The sequence below is a fragment of the Kogia breviceps genome, chromosome 16 (assembly GCF_026419965.1).
Source record: "Kogia breviceps isolate mKogBre1 chromosome 16, mKogBre1 haplotype 1, whole genome shotgun sequence".
Classification (NCBI taxonomy): domain Eukaryota; kingdom Metazoa; phylum Chordata; class Mammalia; order Artiodactyla; family Physeteridae; genus Kogia; species Kogia breviceps.
The window spans coordinates 78,683,356-78,699,521 of NC_081325.1; the positions used below are offsets into that span (position 1 = coordinate 78,683,356).

The 16,166-nt window shown below is 53.8% G+C and overlaps 1 protein-coding gene across 4 annotated transcripts; it reads left to right on the plus strand.

The window, feature by feature from the left end:
• The first annotated feature begins 1,564 nt into the window (after window positions 1-1,564).
• On the plus strand, window positions 1,565-16,163 carry LAMP1 (lysosomal associated membrane protein 1). Of its 4 annotated transcripts, none has more exons than XM_067016949.1 (10): window positions 7,077-7,999; window positions 8,168-8,319; window positions 8,535-8,653; window positions 10,499-10,715; window positions 10,831-10,989; window positions 13,205-13,392; window positions 13,937-14,059; window positions 14,645-14,711; window positions 14,788-14,958; window positions 15,210-16,163. In XM_067016949.1, the coding sequence occupies exons 2-10, from the start codon at window positions 8,313-8,315 to the stop codon at window positions 15,347-15,349; spliced, it is 1,191 nt and encodes a 396-aa protein (XP_066873050.1). In that variant the 5' UTR covers window positions 7,077-7,999; window positions 8,168-8,312; the 3' UTR covers window positions 15,350-16,163. The 4 variants fall into 4 exon arrangements, with proteins under 4 accessions (XP_058897757.1, XP_066873049.1, XP_066873050.1 ...); XM_067016951.1 differs by having other exon boundaries at window positions 7,713-7,897; XM_059041774.2 differs by lacking the exons at window positions 7,077-7,999; window positions 8,168-8,319 and adding an exon at window positions 1,565-1,865.
• The last annotated feature ends 3 nt before the right edge of the window (window positions 16,164-16,166 follow it).

The following is a 16,166-nucleotide window of genomic DNA, read 5'->3' on the forward strand; positions in this document are numbered from 1 at the left end:
ACCTAAACAAGACATCAGCAAATCAACTCTGTAGTAACGGTAGATTTCTGCCCCAAAGAGCTGCGCAACCTGCGGACTAAGAGTGTTGCCTGCCATGTCAGTAAGGAAGGACGCTGCAGCCAGCAGTCACCAGTAACTGCACCCACTCCCCACCCCGCAGCCTGAGAAAACTCACGAAGGAGACAAGGAATGCCTGCCATCGAGGAGTCATCACATTGCAACCACCCCAGACGGTGAGCCCCGAGGGGACTCAGGATGAGAAAGCACAGGACACTGGCCCCAGAGAGCTGAGGTGCAGATCAAAGGAATGATTTCAGTGAGCCCAGACTCCTGCATCTTTCCATGCATATAGAAAAGCGCTAAATTCCTTAACTTGAGATATCTGGTTTTCCTTAATTAACGATAATCTTTTGACATTCCGACTACCTGCCCTTCGTTGCAAAAACTCCTATATATCCTGGCTCCCCCCTCAGAGCAGTTTTCTCGGGGTTGAGATGCCCCGGCTTGAAGTCCTAAGAACGATCCCTGAATAAAACATAGCTCTCAACTTTCATATTGTGGGTTGTTCTTTTTTCTTCAGTCGACAAAACCTAACGAGCCTGGGGCTCCCTCAGCCTCTTTGCTTCCCTTTTACTTGAAATCCTTCAGTGTCATGACTTTTTCAGCTGATTGTGTTAGAAGATGGCGGGGAAGGGAAGGGAAACTGGACAGGAAGAAATAACAACAAGGAAGAAGACAAAATCTACAAAATGCAAACAAATATAAGGACAACAACAACAAAAGTCACAAACATCAAAGCCTATGACACGTAGTAACCAACACACCTGCACTGAAGGTGAACTGGAGGCACGTTTCCCCAAGAGGTGGGGTTGGAAGTGCTCAGCGAAGCAGCAGGGCAGGAGGACGTCACCTCTCTCTGCAAAGGGCCGGTGTGGCCAGAGCGCAGGCAGCAGTTGAGAAAAGAGAAGAACCGGGCAGAGCCTAGAAGCAAATCAGGAACTGGGGAGTGAGTGAGAGGCACTTCAGGAAGGTTCTGGAAGCAGCGAGGCTGCGATTTCATTCCCTGGGTAGCTTGGGGCCTTTCTAAACTTTCCGGGCAGAGGCCGCCCAGTCCCCCACGGCCTCTAGGACGGGGTGACAGCCGGGAGCCACCGAACCCTCTGAAGCCCCTTCAACCAAGATTGTGTCTAGCTTTACATCCTGTGCCTTGTGTTTTTCTAGCACGAGGGGTAACACTCAGTACGCGTGTTCACATCCCTCTCCTTCCTACCCCCCAGCCCGGATTCTCCACCGGCCCCGAGGCCGAGAGACGCGTTAGCATCGGCGTCCCTGCGGAAACGCCCTCTCGTCTCCCGTGGGGCGGCCGCCGTGGGACTCCCACCCTCGGCCCGCGGCGGAGAGCCGCACGTCCGGTCCAAACCCCTCTTTTCATCCGACAGCCCCAGGCGGGACCCAGAGGCCCAGCAAGGAGGTGATCAGCTGCGCCCACCGCCCGCCTTCCGCTTCCGCCGGCCGGAGACCGGGCTGGGGTCGGAGGCGAGACCCGAATCACGTGGCGTCGCGGTCACGTGTCAGGTCCAGGTAACTTGCGAGGCGGGCGCAGGGAACACGCCTGAGCTCTCTCACTCTCGCGAGATGCGCGGGGGTCACGTGACGGCGCGGGCGCGGCGCTGCTTCACGTGACAGACGCCGCCGGTCGTGGGGTTTGTTTGCTGCAGCGGGCGCAACAGCGGGACCAGCTGCCCACACGCCGGCCGGGTCAGACCCCGGCCCGCCCGCCCCCGACCCCGCCCGACTCCCGCTCGCGCCCATGGCGGCCCCCGGCGGCGCCCAGCGATGGCTGCTGCTGACCCTGCTGCTGTTCGGTGAGAGGCCGGGCTGGGGCGGAGGGCTCAGGGCTCAGGGGCTGCGGGGGGAGGGTCGGGCAGGTGTGCGGTGCTGCGCGGGCCCAGAGGGATGTGGGGCGGCGTGAGGGGCGGGGGGCTGCTCGGGGGCCGGGAGCTGCGGGGGGAGGGGTCGGGCCAGGTGCTCAGAAGTGGACGAGGGAGGGAGGGCCCGGCGCAGCCTTCGGGTCCCAGACCTCGGGTTGTGGGGCCAGTCGACAGTGACTTGGTGGTTTCTGAGCGGCGTGGTTCGCGCCCTTATTTGGGGGCACGGGTGGCCCCGGGGGGCTGCGTGCGGCTGCAGCCGGAGACGCGGGACCGCGTGGGCCTCGGTTTGCGCCCGACGCGCATGTCCGTGCAGGAGAATAGGGCGGGCGGGGACCCCGGCCTTTAGAGTTCGTCCTTCGGGCTTTTAACCTTCGCCCCCAGCAGCATGGCACGGAGCGCTGACGCGTGTGTTTATGTCGTTGTGAATTTTAATTACGTTATAATGACTTAAAGTTGCCCTTGAGAGTTTCGGGGAGCCCACAGTGGACAGAAGGAGAGGGGGGCTAGGCCTGGCCTCCCAAGGGTGGTCTCCATTTCTAGTGAGTCGTCAGGAGCGCTGCGTGTGTGTGTGTGTGTGTGTGTGTGTGCGCGCGCGCGTGCGTGTGCTCTGGACCCAGGGAACTCGGGAGCTGTCCGTGGGCGCCGGTGTTTTATCCATTGAGGAATTTTGTTGTCACTTATCTGTTCTAAGGAGAAAGGAATTGTGCTGACTTAAACAAGAATCACTGCGTGGTTTGATTTTTATGGCTACTGAGAGCTCTCTCTCTGGCACTTTCTCACCTGGTCCCCATGATACGGGAAGATTAAAGTGCCAGGAACTGAAAAGAGGTACCGGAGCTCACTGGTGGGCGCTCCCTTGAGTTCAGCAGACACAGAAGCAGTCTCCCAAGTACCTGCCGGGAATTCTCTAAGTATCTACTCTGAAGTTCTTTTATTGTGACAGAATGAATTTTGGTTGCAGGATTTTGTTTTGCCTATTGCGTAAAATGAGTTCTTTGAGCTGCAGGACCAGTGCAAGGGGTGACCTTATTCCAGCCGCAAACCCGGAGCCTTGCTCTCCCTAGCAGGTGTCATGAGTTTTGAGAGGACCTGGTGGGACAAGTCTTGTAGTGTCAAGGCGTCTCATTGTTCTTTATTAGAAGAGCTCGCGTGTGTTAGGACTCTCACATTTTGTTTCATGTTTTAAAAACTCACCTGAATGAAGAGAAAAATCCATACTTCCCTACACTGATAGCTTGGAGTATCATGCATGCAATTCGCTTTTTCTCTTCTTTTTTTTTTTTTGGCCATGCCACGAGGCTTGCATGATCTTAGTTCCCTGATCAGGGATTGAACCCGGGCCCCCAGCAGTAGAAGTGCAGAGTCCTAACCACTGGACCGCCAGGGAGTTCCCATAATTAGCCTTTTAATGTCCATTCCATCATATCTTTTAAGTTTTGGGGGTTTTTTTGTTTTTATTTGTTTGTTTGTTTTTGCGGTACGCGGGCCTCTCACTGTTGCGGCCTCTCCCGTTGCGGAGCACAGGCTCCGGACGCGCAGGCTCATGTCCACGGCTCACGGGCCCAGCCGCTCCATGGCATGTGGGATCTTCCCGGACCGGGGCACGAACCCGTGTCCCCTGCATCGGCAGGCGGACTCTCAACCACTGCGCCACCAGCGAAGCCCTTAAGTTTTATATTCAGTTAAAAATCCAAGTTTTAAAAAAGGTCTATTAAGAGCTTGTATTTAGGTCTGTTTAAAATAATGTCTAGGCTTGGAGCGGCTAGGCCCATGAGCCATGGCCGCTGAGCCTGTGCGTCCGGAGCCTGTGCTCCGCAACGGGAGAGGCCGCAACAGTGAGAGGCCCGCGTACCGGGGAAAAAAAAAAAAAAGTCTATTTTATTTTATTTTATTATTATTATTTTTTTCAAACCACAGAATATTAATTGAATAATAAACTTGTGGCACACAATCCAGCTGCATTGGTTTTCTTTACATTCATTCATTTTCCAGTTGGCAACTTCCATCACATTAGCAGAGTAACCAGTAAGTTGTCTTCTATTTTCTAAAAGGTTTTTCCCATCACTGTCTGCATCACTCAGAGTCTTACACGTACAAAAGCTGAGTTTAGGGAGTTGCTAAAATTCACCTGTCAGACCAAACTGAGATTGGCTGCTTGTTCCCCCATTTGAGCCTAAGTCTTTAGCCTGGACACACCTCTTTCATGGGCACAACTAGGGAACAGAAAAATGGCAACAGTTCTACAGCTCATAATATAACCAGTCTGAAGGGTTTCCCTACTCACAGACCCCTTTATTTACTGCAAGTTAAGCCTCACCGTTAAACAATACATTCTGAAACTATGAAACTGGGTGTGATGCCTAACAGAACACAGCCTCACAACTGTGATGGCACCAGGGTGGCTTGAGGCTTGGGTGCAATGAGACAGGGAGGGTTCACTCGCCACCCTTACTATTTCCTGTCTTCTTCCCATTCTCACACCAGATCGTTCCTACCATCCCTGGGAGGTTGTCTTGCCTGGCTGCAAGGTTTTAAAACACCAAAGACAAAATCATGAGTGATTACTTACAGGTACATCAGAATATGTATTTACGTACACAAGCACTGGAAGGGGACACAGAATACTAAAGACAATTGATGGGGTGAGACTGTGGGTAATTTTTCTTTCTTCTAAAAAAGTCTATTTTAATGCACAGTTTCACCAAAAAGCATCTTTTCTAAAAATATTTCCAACTTCTAAGTCACAAATTCATCCTGCTTTGATAATTAGAAAGTGAAGTTTCCTTTGTGTTTTAATACTTGGTAGAAAGTGTAGACAAGTGTGAACTGAAACTTCTTGATACATATGATTAAGTATATTGAATAATGGGGCTCTTGACTGTTGATGTCACCGGGATGACCTCCTTCCCCTTTCCGAATGAAGAACTGTTGCTTAGGAAGTTTGAAAAAATGTTTTATACCGATTAATATTACCCTCGCTTGTGGGAGTTTGCCAGTTACCCAGGTTGGCGACCTAATTGTTCAGCAGATTTGAGGTCAAGATGTTCTGGGTCCATAATTTTGAATTTATATTGTTAGGTCCATCCCAGGCTGTATTAGTCCTTTCTCCTCTCTGCGTCTGGAAGACTGGACTGTGTGCATGTACAGCACATGCTTCTGCTGGAGCTTTGGTTCTGCGGTGTTGCGATTATTTTCACACCTGTGTCTGCCTTGCGTCACAGCCTACCTCGCGCCTCACATAGAGTAAGTGCTCAGCGTGTACACGAAGGGATGTACGGCGGTCCCTAACTGCACATGCACATCAGCTGTTCAGAAACGTGCATACTGGTCTCTAGAGTCTGTGGCTCCGTGTCTGGGATGGAGCCTTGGTCTTTCTTTTTTTCCTTTACATTTTCACAGGTGATTATGTGTCACTGGTTAAGAAGAATAAAAATACTGGATTCAAGAAAATCGAGCCAAGAGAAATTAGAAAGTGATTTCTATTAAACAGTTTAACAAAGAATGTATTGACTTGTTGCCCTAGATGGCAGTTTCTTTCATATGGAAGCGAGTCTGTCATAATTTGAAGCATATTCACTTGCTTACCAAGTGCTGGAGAGAAAGTGTGGTTCAGGGGTGGACCTCCCTGTGCCGCCGGCCCATGGCAGGCTCAGCGGGCACATGCCGTGACTCAGCAGACCCAGTTCCAGATCTGGCTCTGCACCATCACTAGCTGTGTGACCTCGAGCACAGTAGTTAACTTCTCTGTGCTTTGGACTCCACATCTGTGAAAGGAAATCTTCATAGTGTCCGCCTATTAAAGTTGTCACGATGGTTGATAGTTACCTGCAAGGTGCACTACACGTGCTCGTTAAATGGAACGCTTATTTGACGGTCTGTGTCAGGTACCAAGGATTCCACAATAGATGAGGGCCGTGTAGCACTGAACGCATTGATAGTAACAGCTAACACTGAAAGCAGGCTGACGCCTTGTACCCAGCGCGCCCCTTGCTTTGGCTCACTTGATGCTCTGACCATCCTCGATGCTTGTTTCCGTCTCACAGGTGCCTAAACCGAGGCGCGTGGTGGCTCCTCTGGGCCCGGGGTTACAGTCAGTTAGCGGTGGAGTCTGTCAGAGACTGAGGTCTCTCATCTCAGGCAGGCGTGCTCCCACAGCTGCACCTGTTTTAGAGACTGGAGTGTCTCCAGGTGGGAGTGTTTTGAAGGAATAAGCGACTCGCTCCTCCATGGGACCCCTGGGGAGAGGTTGGCGTGAGTGGGGCGTGCGTGCTGAAGAGGAGCAGCTACCGGTGGTGCAGGTTCTGACTTTCGGGAGGGACACCCCCCAAATTACTGCAAACATCCTAGCGAATTTGAGATGGTGGTTGTCTTTTATAGAGTTAGAAACTAATTTCTGACTATTAGCATATGTGTTTCTCTTACAGTTTTTTGTTGTAATGCTCTTGTAGACATTTTTCTCTTGACCAAAATTGGCTCTGGTTTCTTGTTTTAATAGTGGAAAATTTGGGGGCCTCTAGTGCTGCCGATGCGTTTTGTTTTGTGTTTCTGGGTTGTTTTGGCCGCGCCTTTCGGCATGTGGGATCTTGGTTCCCCGACTAGGGATTGAACCCGTGCCCCCTGCAGTGGAAGCATGGAGTCCTAACCACTGGACCGCCAGGTAAGTCCCTGATGCTTATTTTAAGTTTGTTTTAGTAATACTGCTTTGTTGTCCTTTGAAAGCTCAGACTTTCAGCATGTTTACTAAATGAAAAAATTGACTGAAACGTTATTTATGAAGTGTTTTCTAGTTAAGTGCTTTGAGTCACTAGAACGTTTTTTTTGTGACTTAGGGACCTATTTTATAGGAGGATGGCTTGGTAGGAGCTGGTCTGTGCAGGCCCCTGTGGGAGGTGGCCAACTGACCTGCTGTGCCGTGGCACATGTGACAGCATGTGGCACCAGCGCCCAGGCCGTTGGGGGCAGCTCAGGTCTGGGGGCGCCCATGTGCACTGTGAGCTGGTCGGTGTCCGGCGTTTCTCTGGCCTCAGCACCCAGGCTTTTGCTTCTGCTGTTGAGCCTGCGTTTGCCTGGCTGGCATCTCTGTAGCTCTTGTGCACTTACTCCGTCGCTCTCATAGAGACATGTCTTTAAAAACCTTCACTGTAGGGCTTCCCTGGTGGCACAGTGGTTAAGAATCTGCCTGCCAGTACAGGGGACACAGGTTCGAGCCCTGGTCCGGGAAGATCCCACATGCTGCGGAGCAACTAAGCCCGTGCGCCACAACCACTGAGCCCATGAGCCACAACTACTGAAGCCCACACGCCTAGAGCCTATGCTCCGCAATAAGAGAAGCCACCGCAATGAGAAGCCCGCACACCGCGACCAAGAGTAGCCCCTGCTTGCCGCAACTAGAGAAAGCCCGCGCGCAGCAACGAAGACCCAACGCAGCCAAAAAAATAAAAATTAATTAATTAAAATAAAAAACTTCACTGTGTCAAAAACTAGTTGTGGGATTTTCTCTAGGTTTTTAAAAGGAACGTTCATTCATTGGAAATGACTTTAGTGGAATCTTGCTGCAGTATTCGGCGAGGTGGGGGTTAAAATTTGTGAAGCACAACAGACAGAATTTTCCTTGTCTGCCCTGGTTTGCTTCATTTGTAGCAGTTTTTCTTTATGAGCACAGATTTTGATATTTCCTTTACCTGAGGCTTACAGGGGGGTATGCAGGGGTTCTGTCTATACTGTTCACTTTAGGCTGAAGTAGTAGTTGCTCTGAAGGTTTTATTTGGTGATGGTCCCAAGGGTGAAGTGAACTGGGTTCCCTGGAGTCATTTTATCACGTCAGCGACAGGGACTTCAGAATGAAAGCTAGTTGGCTGTCCTTGGAGCGTGCTGCCTGGGTCACATGTACCCTTAGAGCCGTCATAGCCAGATGTGCCGCTGCTTGACGAAGGGCGTGCAGACACCTCAGCCGCAGAAGCAAGGAGGTGTGCTCCTGGGAGTGTGGCAGTGCCCGGTGCTGGTTGGTGGCTGCTTGGCTTTAGGGTGGTCAGGACACCTGCCCGTCTGTGAAAGAACCCTGTGCTAAGGTGTGTGACTGTCACTTAACCTTCTGTGACTTAGATCGGAGTGCATTTGCTGCTAAGCTGCCTGCTCGGGGTTTTGGGGTGTGGCCCTGGCCCTGAGAACTAGCTCAGAGCGGTGGCCACTCGCAGGTTGGAGTACCTGTGACAGCTGCCTTCCGCCCCTTCCCTCAGGCACTTGGCAGAGCTACCTACCGACGCGGAGTGTTGTCCTAAGGTCACACAGCCAAGTCCAGGTCCAGTGGAATTACTGTATTTTGTGGACCTTCTGGAAATGGGCAAAGAGCTCTGATCTTTGAGTCTGCGGCTTTTCGAGCTAATGACAGGTTGGCAAACTGATGGGATGGGTTTAGAGAGAACATTTGCAGACCAGTCTCCAGGGAGGACAGAAGCCCAGCTGAGCCCCACCTGCGGGATCTGTGTGTCTAGTTCTTCGGCGATTTAAGTAGCTTTCCTAATAACAACTGTATTGCCACAGCTGTAGACAACCAAAATTTTCTAAAAGGTGTTTGGTCATTTCTGTCTTTCCTGGAGTTAACAGGCCTCGTGCATGGTGCGTCAGCTGTGTTTGTGGTGAAAGATGGCAGTGGGACAGCTTGTATCATGGCCAACTTCTCTGCTGCCTTCTTGACCAGCTATGACACCAAGAATGGTTCTAAGGTAGGAAACACCAGGGCCCTGCATGCCTTGCTTGTGTGCGTGTGTGAGAATTTAACCTGCCTTGACAGTCTTACACGTGTGTGTGTGTTTCTTGTATGTTATACACTGCTGTGTCTCATAGGCTGTTAGTACCTGTAATAGTCTATGCATTTTATCTACTGAAGATGCAGTCATGTTGTATACAAACTAGTTTGTGCTCACTATTGTGAGCATTTTTCCAGTTTTCTTCTTGATTATCTTTTGTAATCACAACGTAGTATTTCATTATGCTAATCGTGCTAATTTACTAACCCATCCCCTGTAACTCAGTTTTCTTATATTCTTTTTATGCCTGGTGTACAGCTCTGTGATTATAGCTTTTTTGATCTGTCGAATCTGCTTTAGGTAAACTGTTACACTCCAAGAATCGTGTGTAAACAGGTGCTCGAGGTGCAGTGCCACTGTACTAGTTTGATTAGAATGTCCCTTTTGGTTTTGTTAAAACAGCTTTGTGCCTCTGCAGGATGAGAAAGGCTTTCTGCATTTACCAGATCCCTAACAAATAAGCAGCATTTCTTTGTTACCTCTTCCTCCACGAATTACCTGTTAGTGGACCTTTCACTTTCTCTTTCCATTTAACATTTGTTCTTGTAAACATACTCTTATATTTTGTTTTCAGTGCTTTGTTGAAGCAGTGTTTTTCCTTACCCATCTCCACATCCAAGGCACCGTATCTGTTTTCTGGCACTTGGAGGGCAGTGGGGGCCCAGGACTGCTGGAAGGACAAGTGGCTTCTTCAGAGCCCCCTGGACGCGCCAGCTGCCTGGCCTCCTACGCTCATTGGCCCTGTCCTGGTATAAATGTGGTCTCTATCAGAACAGAAGAAAGCACGGAAAGCTTCATTCCACAGAAATGTCTCCAATTGTAAAGACTTGTCCAAGCACCTTTTATTTATTTTTAGATTTTTTTTTAACCGTGGACCATTTTTACAGTCTTTATTGAATTTTTTACAATATTGCTTCTGTTTTATGTCTTGGTTTTTTGGCCACAAGGCATGTGGGATCTTAGCTCCCCAACCAGGGATTGAACCTGCACTCCCTGCACTGGAAGGCGAAGTCTTTAACCACTGGAGCCCCAGGGAAGTCCCCTAGGCACCTTTTATTCTAATTTCTACTTCACTTCTTTTTGTTTGGATTTTTTAAAACATTGTTTCATTATATACTAATTGCGTTACACAAACGGGAACATCCGTTTGCTGTCATGTGCCTTCCCACTTCACACAGTGTGTCTTTGTCACAGGCGTGGTCTCTGCATCAGGACAGTGCTAGGACAGCTTCCCACAGGTCGTCCTTCACCCAGTCTGGTTCATCGAGATGAGCTTTGGTGGTTTTGTAGTTGTTTGTTTTGTTTATAATAGTTAATTCAGACAATTCTGCAGCAAACTCCCTCTTCTCTTTGTTTAGAAAGACATCTTCTTTAAATAAATTTTTCTATGGCAAACACGAGGTAATGGCTTTTTTCAGATAAAAGTATCAGCTCATCCTGAAGCCCAAAGTGAGTTATTTCACTTTACTGAGATAAGTGTAGTTTTAATTCTCTTGTAAATTAAAATCATATTAGTTAAGAACAGTTTTAAATTAGTGAATAATTAGGTCATCCTTGCCTTGCACTTGAGTTACGTTCTGGTCTATTATTTGACATGTAATACTGACTTTCATGTTTTTCGTTTTTATTGAAAATGAACGCATTAATGGTGACATCTGAGATGGAGCTGGGGTCGGGGCGTATGTCAGACCTTTGGTGTTTCCGCACCCCTTCAGTAACCTACACCCTAACTGGGTTCCGCTGTCGTCGTGTTCGTTCCAGAGCGTGACCTTTGAGCTGCCGGCCAGTGCAGCAGTATTAAATAGCAGCTCTTGTGGCAAAGGAAATGCTTCTGACTCCAGTCTCGAGATCGCTTTTGGAAGAGGCCATACGCTGACCCTCAGTTTCACAAGAAACGCAACACGTTACAGTGTCCAGCTGATGCGTTTTGTTTATAACTTGTCAGATACAGGCATTTTCCCCAATTCGAGCTCCAAGGGTAAGAACCAATATGGACCAATTATGGGGTGGAGAAAACTGGGTCGGGGGAGTATCTCAAATTGCTTCTAACTAAGCACTTCCAGGAGTTAAAGATCGATTTTTTCTTCGTGCAGAAACCAAGACTGTGGAATCCGTAACCGACATCAAGGCGGACATAAATACAAAGTACAGGTGTGTGAGCAGCAGGCAGGTCCACCTGCACAACGTGACCATCACGCTCCGTGACGCCACCATTCAGGCCTACCTCTCCAACAGCAGCTTCAGCAGGGAGGGTGAGGACCGCCCCCGGCCCAGCCCCCACGGGTGCCCGGGGACACCTCCGTGTCTTCGGAGGGCTGGCCCCGGCCCCTCTGTCTTCAGAGAAGGTTACCTCTTTCAGTGAGGGTGGATTGAAACAGGCTAAAGGGGCAAAGCAGTTCAGACCCTCTCTCTTCCCTTGTTACAGAGCCGACGGGCTTAGGGTCGTAGGCTCTGCTTCAGCTCAAGCCGCTGTGTCGACACAGAGACCTCGCCTGACCTCAGTCCAGCTCGGGCAGCCCGGGGCAGGGGTGGGGGAGCCTTTCAGGGAGACCACGGCCCCGGGGGGCGCCCACCAGCCCAGCCCTGTGGACTCGGGTGAGGTAGTCGACCTCCTGCTTCCTCGCCTGTGAAGTGAGGCGGCTCGCCCGTGTGCGCAGCGCGGGGACTCGCGGGACGCGCCTGCCGAGCGCTGCTCCGGGCGCCAGCCGCGGCCTGTGCTAGAGCGGGTCGTTTTCTCACTGCGATTCCTCACATCCTGCCGCTCAGCTCGCTGTCACTTCCTGCGGGGAGGGAGGCGTCCCCACCGGCGTTCTCCGCGTGTGAGCCTTGCCCCGCAGCCTTCCCTGGCGGCTCGGGAGCAGCTGGGGTGCCTGCTGACCCCGCGGCCCTCCGTGCGGCCGGCTGCGGCCCCGGGCTGGCCAGGGCCTCGGGGCTCTGCACAGCCAAGGACGAAAAATGGTGGTTTGGCTTACAGATTAACATTAAAAAATAACGTTTCACAACACATGAAAATGCTATACAATTAAGTTTTACTGATCATAAGCAGCCTTTTATTGGGACACAGCCGTGCTCACTCACTCACCATTCCTGCGGCTGCTCGCTCGCTCGCGCTCGGCAGAGCTAGGTTGGGACAGGCCCTACAGCCGCCTGGCCGGCGGGCGGAGGACCGCGGTGTACCCATCTTTCCAGCTTTCATGTTTGATGAGTGGATTCTTGGCAGCTCTTCTGAGGGAGAAGCTCAAAACAAATTGCTTTTCAGCGAAGTTTATCACACGTCTCACCTCCTGCCCAGTCTGGTCTTACTAACGTCTTCATTCCTTGGAAACCTGAGTCTCACTCCCAGTCCAGCTTAGGTGCGGGCCATGCTAAAACGTCTCTTTCCCCTCGAAACTTGGTCAGTGCGACGTGCAGGTTTATCTGAGTATCCGCAGCTGCTGGGAGACCATCAGGGGCCTTCGGGGCGCGTGAGCTTGCGAACCGGGAGGAGGGCACTGGAGGGTGCGCAGCCCCGCCCCGCCCCCCTCCTCCCCTGCCGCCACCCCTGGGCTCCCTGCTCCCAGCCTTCAGAGAAGGCGTGTCCGGCCCGTCAGCCCCTGTGGGACACGTACAGTTACTTTTCAGCTTTTGCCTCAGTCAGCTTTGATTTTGAATGTAAATTTTGGTCGTAAGCAGTCCTGGCGGGTCAGATTCTGAGGGACGGGGTCGTACGCGTACCCTCAGTGTGTCCTCCGGGGGCGCCCTGTGCCCTCCCCTGTCGGACCTATGCGGCCAGGGCCGCCCCCATCTCCTGATTGTGTCTCTTGCCGCCGGGCCCCCGCCCTGGAGGAGCACCCACAGCAGTTGGCTGGCCCCGGGCATGGAGTCTCGGCTCCATCCTTGAGCAGTAGGGCCGTCTGGTGCCGTTCTCCCGGGGGCGCCACGCCGGTGGTCCGGGCTGGCGATGGTGTGTGTGTCCGGCGTCTGTTCCCGCGGAGCCCAGGCACTCCGGGACGCTCTGCTGCTGTCTCTGGGGCCATTTCCAGCCCGGCACAGGAGCTCGGAGAACATATATGTGAATTGTTGCCGTTGCAAGTGGCCTGGGTCCCCAAAGCACTGGATGGAGTTGAGGTTTTGTTCTGACCTCACGGGGGGAAGGTTTGTGCTACAAGGGAGGGTGTCCTTGCAGACGAGGGGCCACCCGAGGCTGAGGTGGAAGGGTGTCCAGTGGGAGCTGCATGTGGAGGCAGGCGGAGGCGGGGGGCTGGGCTCCCAGCGGGCCCAGGTCGAGCGTCACCGAGGTGACCTGCTCCCGTCCAGGGTTCCAGAGCAGTGTTAGTTAGCCCGCGTCTCCCTGGAGGCTTGGAGGTCGTGTTCTGCGGGGCGGGGCCCGGCCCCTTGAGAGCGTCAGCTGGGGCCCAGGGTGGGCTCGGGGTCCAGGTTGCCTGGAGGTCCCGAGGCGGCGGCACGACTCACCCCACGTCCCCACAGAGACGCACTGTGAGCAAGACGGGCCCTCGCCACCCACCCCGACGGCGCCAGCCCGGCCCTCGCCTGCCCCGACGGTGCCCGAGAGCCCCTCGGTGTCCAGGTACAACGTGAGCGGTGCCAACGGGACCTGCCTGCTGGCCAGCATGGGGCTGCAGCTGAACATCACCTACAGCACGAGGGGCAACACGGTAGGCCGCCAGCGCCCTTCCCCGCCTGGGCCTTGTGGACCGGGCTTCCCGGGGTGGGCCGCGGGTGCTGTGTGTCCCAGCCTGCCCGGCCGGGCCCCCATCCCGCCTGGGCCGCTGTCTCTGCAACGGCAGGGTTGAGTCTCCCGACCCAGGCTGTTCTGCGGCCCCAAAGCCTCAGCGTGTGTTGTCACCACAGGACGGGTGTGCCGGCCTGGGAGGTGGTGGGATTTTCTTGGACGCTTTACTGCTCGGACACTCGGCTTGTCTTTCTACTCTTCCGTTGAGATGACGTTTCTCCCTGAGGGTGAGAGTCTGGGGATGGAGACGGGGGCCGCCCCCCGCTGCAGGGACGAGAAAGCAGCCGGAAGTACCAGGAGGACCGTCTGGCATCCCGAAATCTGCCCCTGTGTGAACTTGTCATGTTATCTTCTGGTTTTGGTTCACATGAACATGGCCTTGAAGCCGCTGCTTTTGGGCTGCCTCTGTCCCCTCAGGAGCGCGGGGCCCGGGGGAGGGGAGCTGACCTCTTGGTTCTTCTCACTAGACGGTGGCCAGAGAGTTCAACATCGACCCCAACAAGACCACCTTCGGGGGCAGCTGCACAGCCCAGCTGGTTACCCTGGCGCTCCGCAGCGGGAACCTGCTCCTGGTGCTGCAGTTTGCGATGGTGAGGGCCCGCTCGGCCCCGCCCGCCTCCCCCGCTCGGCCCCGCCTCCCCCGCTCGGCCCCGCCTCCCCCGCTCGGCCCCGCCTCCCCCGCTCGGCCCCGCCTCCCGGACCCTCGGGCCCCACCCTCGTCTGTCAGCAGACGCCTGGCGCTTATCCGTGGCCTCAGGTGCTGTTCTCCGCCCGTCCTGGGGGCAGCTGTCTCTGCACCCTCTGCTCTTCGTACCTGCCGGGAAGGGCCGAGTAAGGGAAGAGCGGAAGAGCCCCTCCCTGGTGGGTGTTCGGGGTACACTCCGCAGGTGAACTGCTGGGTTTCTCCTGATGAAGTTCAACTTTCCTAGGAAGTTAAATGTTGACTTTTCTGGAACGTAGCTCCTTCAGTCCGCATCTTAGCAGAGTCTGATTCTGTAACGAGGTTTGTAAGAAGCTGATCAGAATTCATGTTCCCGAGTCCGACAGGCTGCCTTTCATAGGCTGGGCGCTCTGCAGTTTCCTTCTGAAGCTCCGGGCGCGGGAGGTCACCTGTATCGCCGGGTGCCCCCCCCCGCAGCCCGATGGTGACCGTGTGATTGTCGTCGTCTCCTTAGAATGCAAGTTCCAGCCGGGTTTTCCTGCAGGGAGTCCAGCTGACTATGACTCTGCCCGACGCCAGAGGTAGGACCCCGCCCCCCCCCAAAACCGGCATGCCTGTGCGGGTGCCCCCGGGCACTCACCCCCGCTGCCTTTGCAGACCCCACGTTCAAGGCCACCAACAGCTCGCTGAGGGCGCTGCAGGCCACCGCCGGAAACTCCTATAAGTGTAACGCCGAGGAGCGCGTGCGGGTCACCGAGGCCTTCTTCCTCAACATATTCAGAGTGTGGGTCCAGGCGTTCCACGTGGACGGGGACAAGTTTGGGCCTGGTGAGTAGGCGAGGATGTGGTCCACGTAGCTGACGGCCGGGGGACCCTTTGCAAGTCTGAGGGATTTTAGCGCCGGTTCCCCTGGCCGCGCCACCTGGCCTCCGCGCGCCCCAGCCCGTCCGCGGGTGTGCCCACGCCCCCCTTGGAGCAGAGCGCTGGCGAGGCCTCGCCCCGTGGCAGCGCGTGGGCAGCGGCCTCCGGCGTGGTGGCGGCGGGCGGAGGTGGGCAGCGCGGGCCTTCTGTCTCCGCAGCGGAGGAGTGCCAGCTGGACGAGGACAGCACGCTGATCCCCATCGCCGTGGGCGGCGCCCTGGCGGGGCTGGTCCTCAGCGTCCTCATCGCCTACCTTATCGGCCGGAAGAGGAGCCACGCCGGCTACCAGACCATCTAGCCGGCTGCCCGCCCCCGCCGCGGGCCAGCAGCAGCTGTACGGCCTCGGCCGTTCCCTGGGCTTAGATTGCTGTCGAGGGGGGCACCCTTTTTTGCAAACTGGTTTTCACATCTGCTTCGTCCAATGTGAAGTTCATCCGGCCACATTTACTATGCACAAGAGAGTAACTATGGAAATGACGGTGTTAATTTTGCTAACTGGGTTAAATATTTTGCCGACTGGTTAAACGTTAATATTTACCAAAGTAGGACTCTAAAGGGGGTGGGGGGTAAGAGAGCTTTCCTAAATGGGCACTGGCTCCGCTCTCGTTTGGCTTTTTAAGATTCCGGTGTTTGGTCTCTTCACTCTTTACTCAGACGTAAGCCTTACAAAGGGAGAGTCTCTGGTCTTAATGCTTTGATGAAGGCTGGTAGCTGTGAGCCTGACACGAAGAAATCAGTAGGAACGAGGATCGTAGGGCAGGCCTAAGAAGATGCAGACCTGAGATGCTTAAGTTAAGCTTTAGAAGCCAGGGCGGGCCCGGCCCCTGGAGCATCAGGGCTCCCGGGCGCTGGGTCCTGGGGCTTTCCACCCTCTGCCACTCGAGATCTGGCACTTTTTAAAATAGAAAAATGGGTGTTATTTTTATTTACTTTCTTGTAAACTGATTTTCCGTCTTCTGTTGGAGGTTTGGGGTGATCCTTTGTCTGCACTGTGTACAGTAATTGTTTCACTCTGATTCATCGCTTGCAGCTCGGTGGGCTGTGTGCTGAGGATCGTCCCCTCCTGGGACGCGTTGCCGTAACGATGCTAATAAAACGTCTCTTTGTTTGTCTCT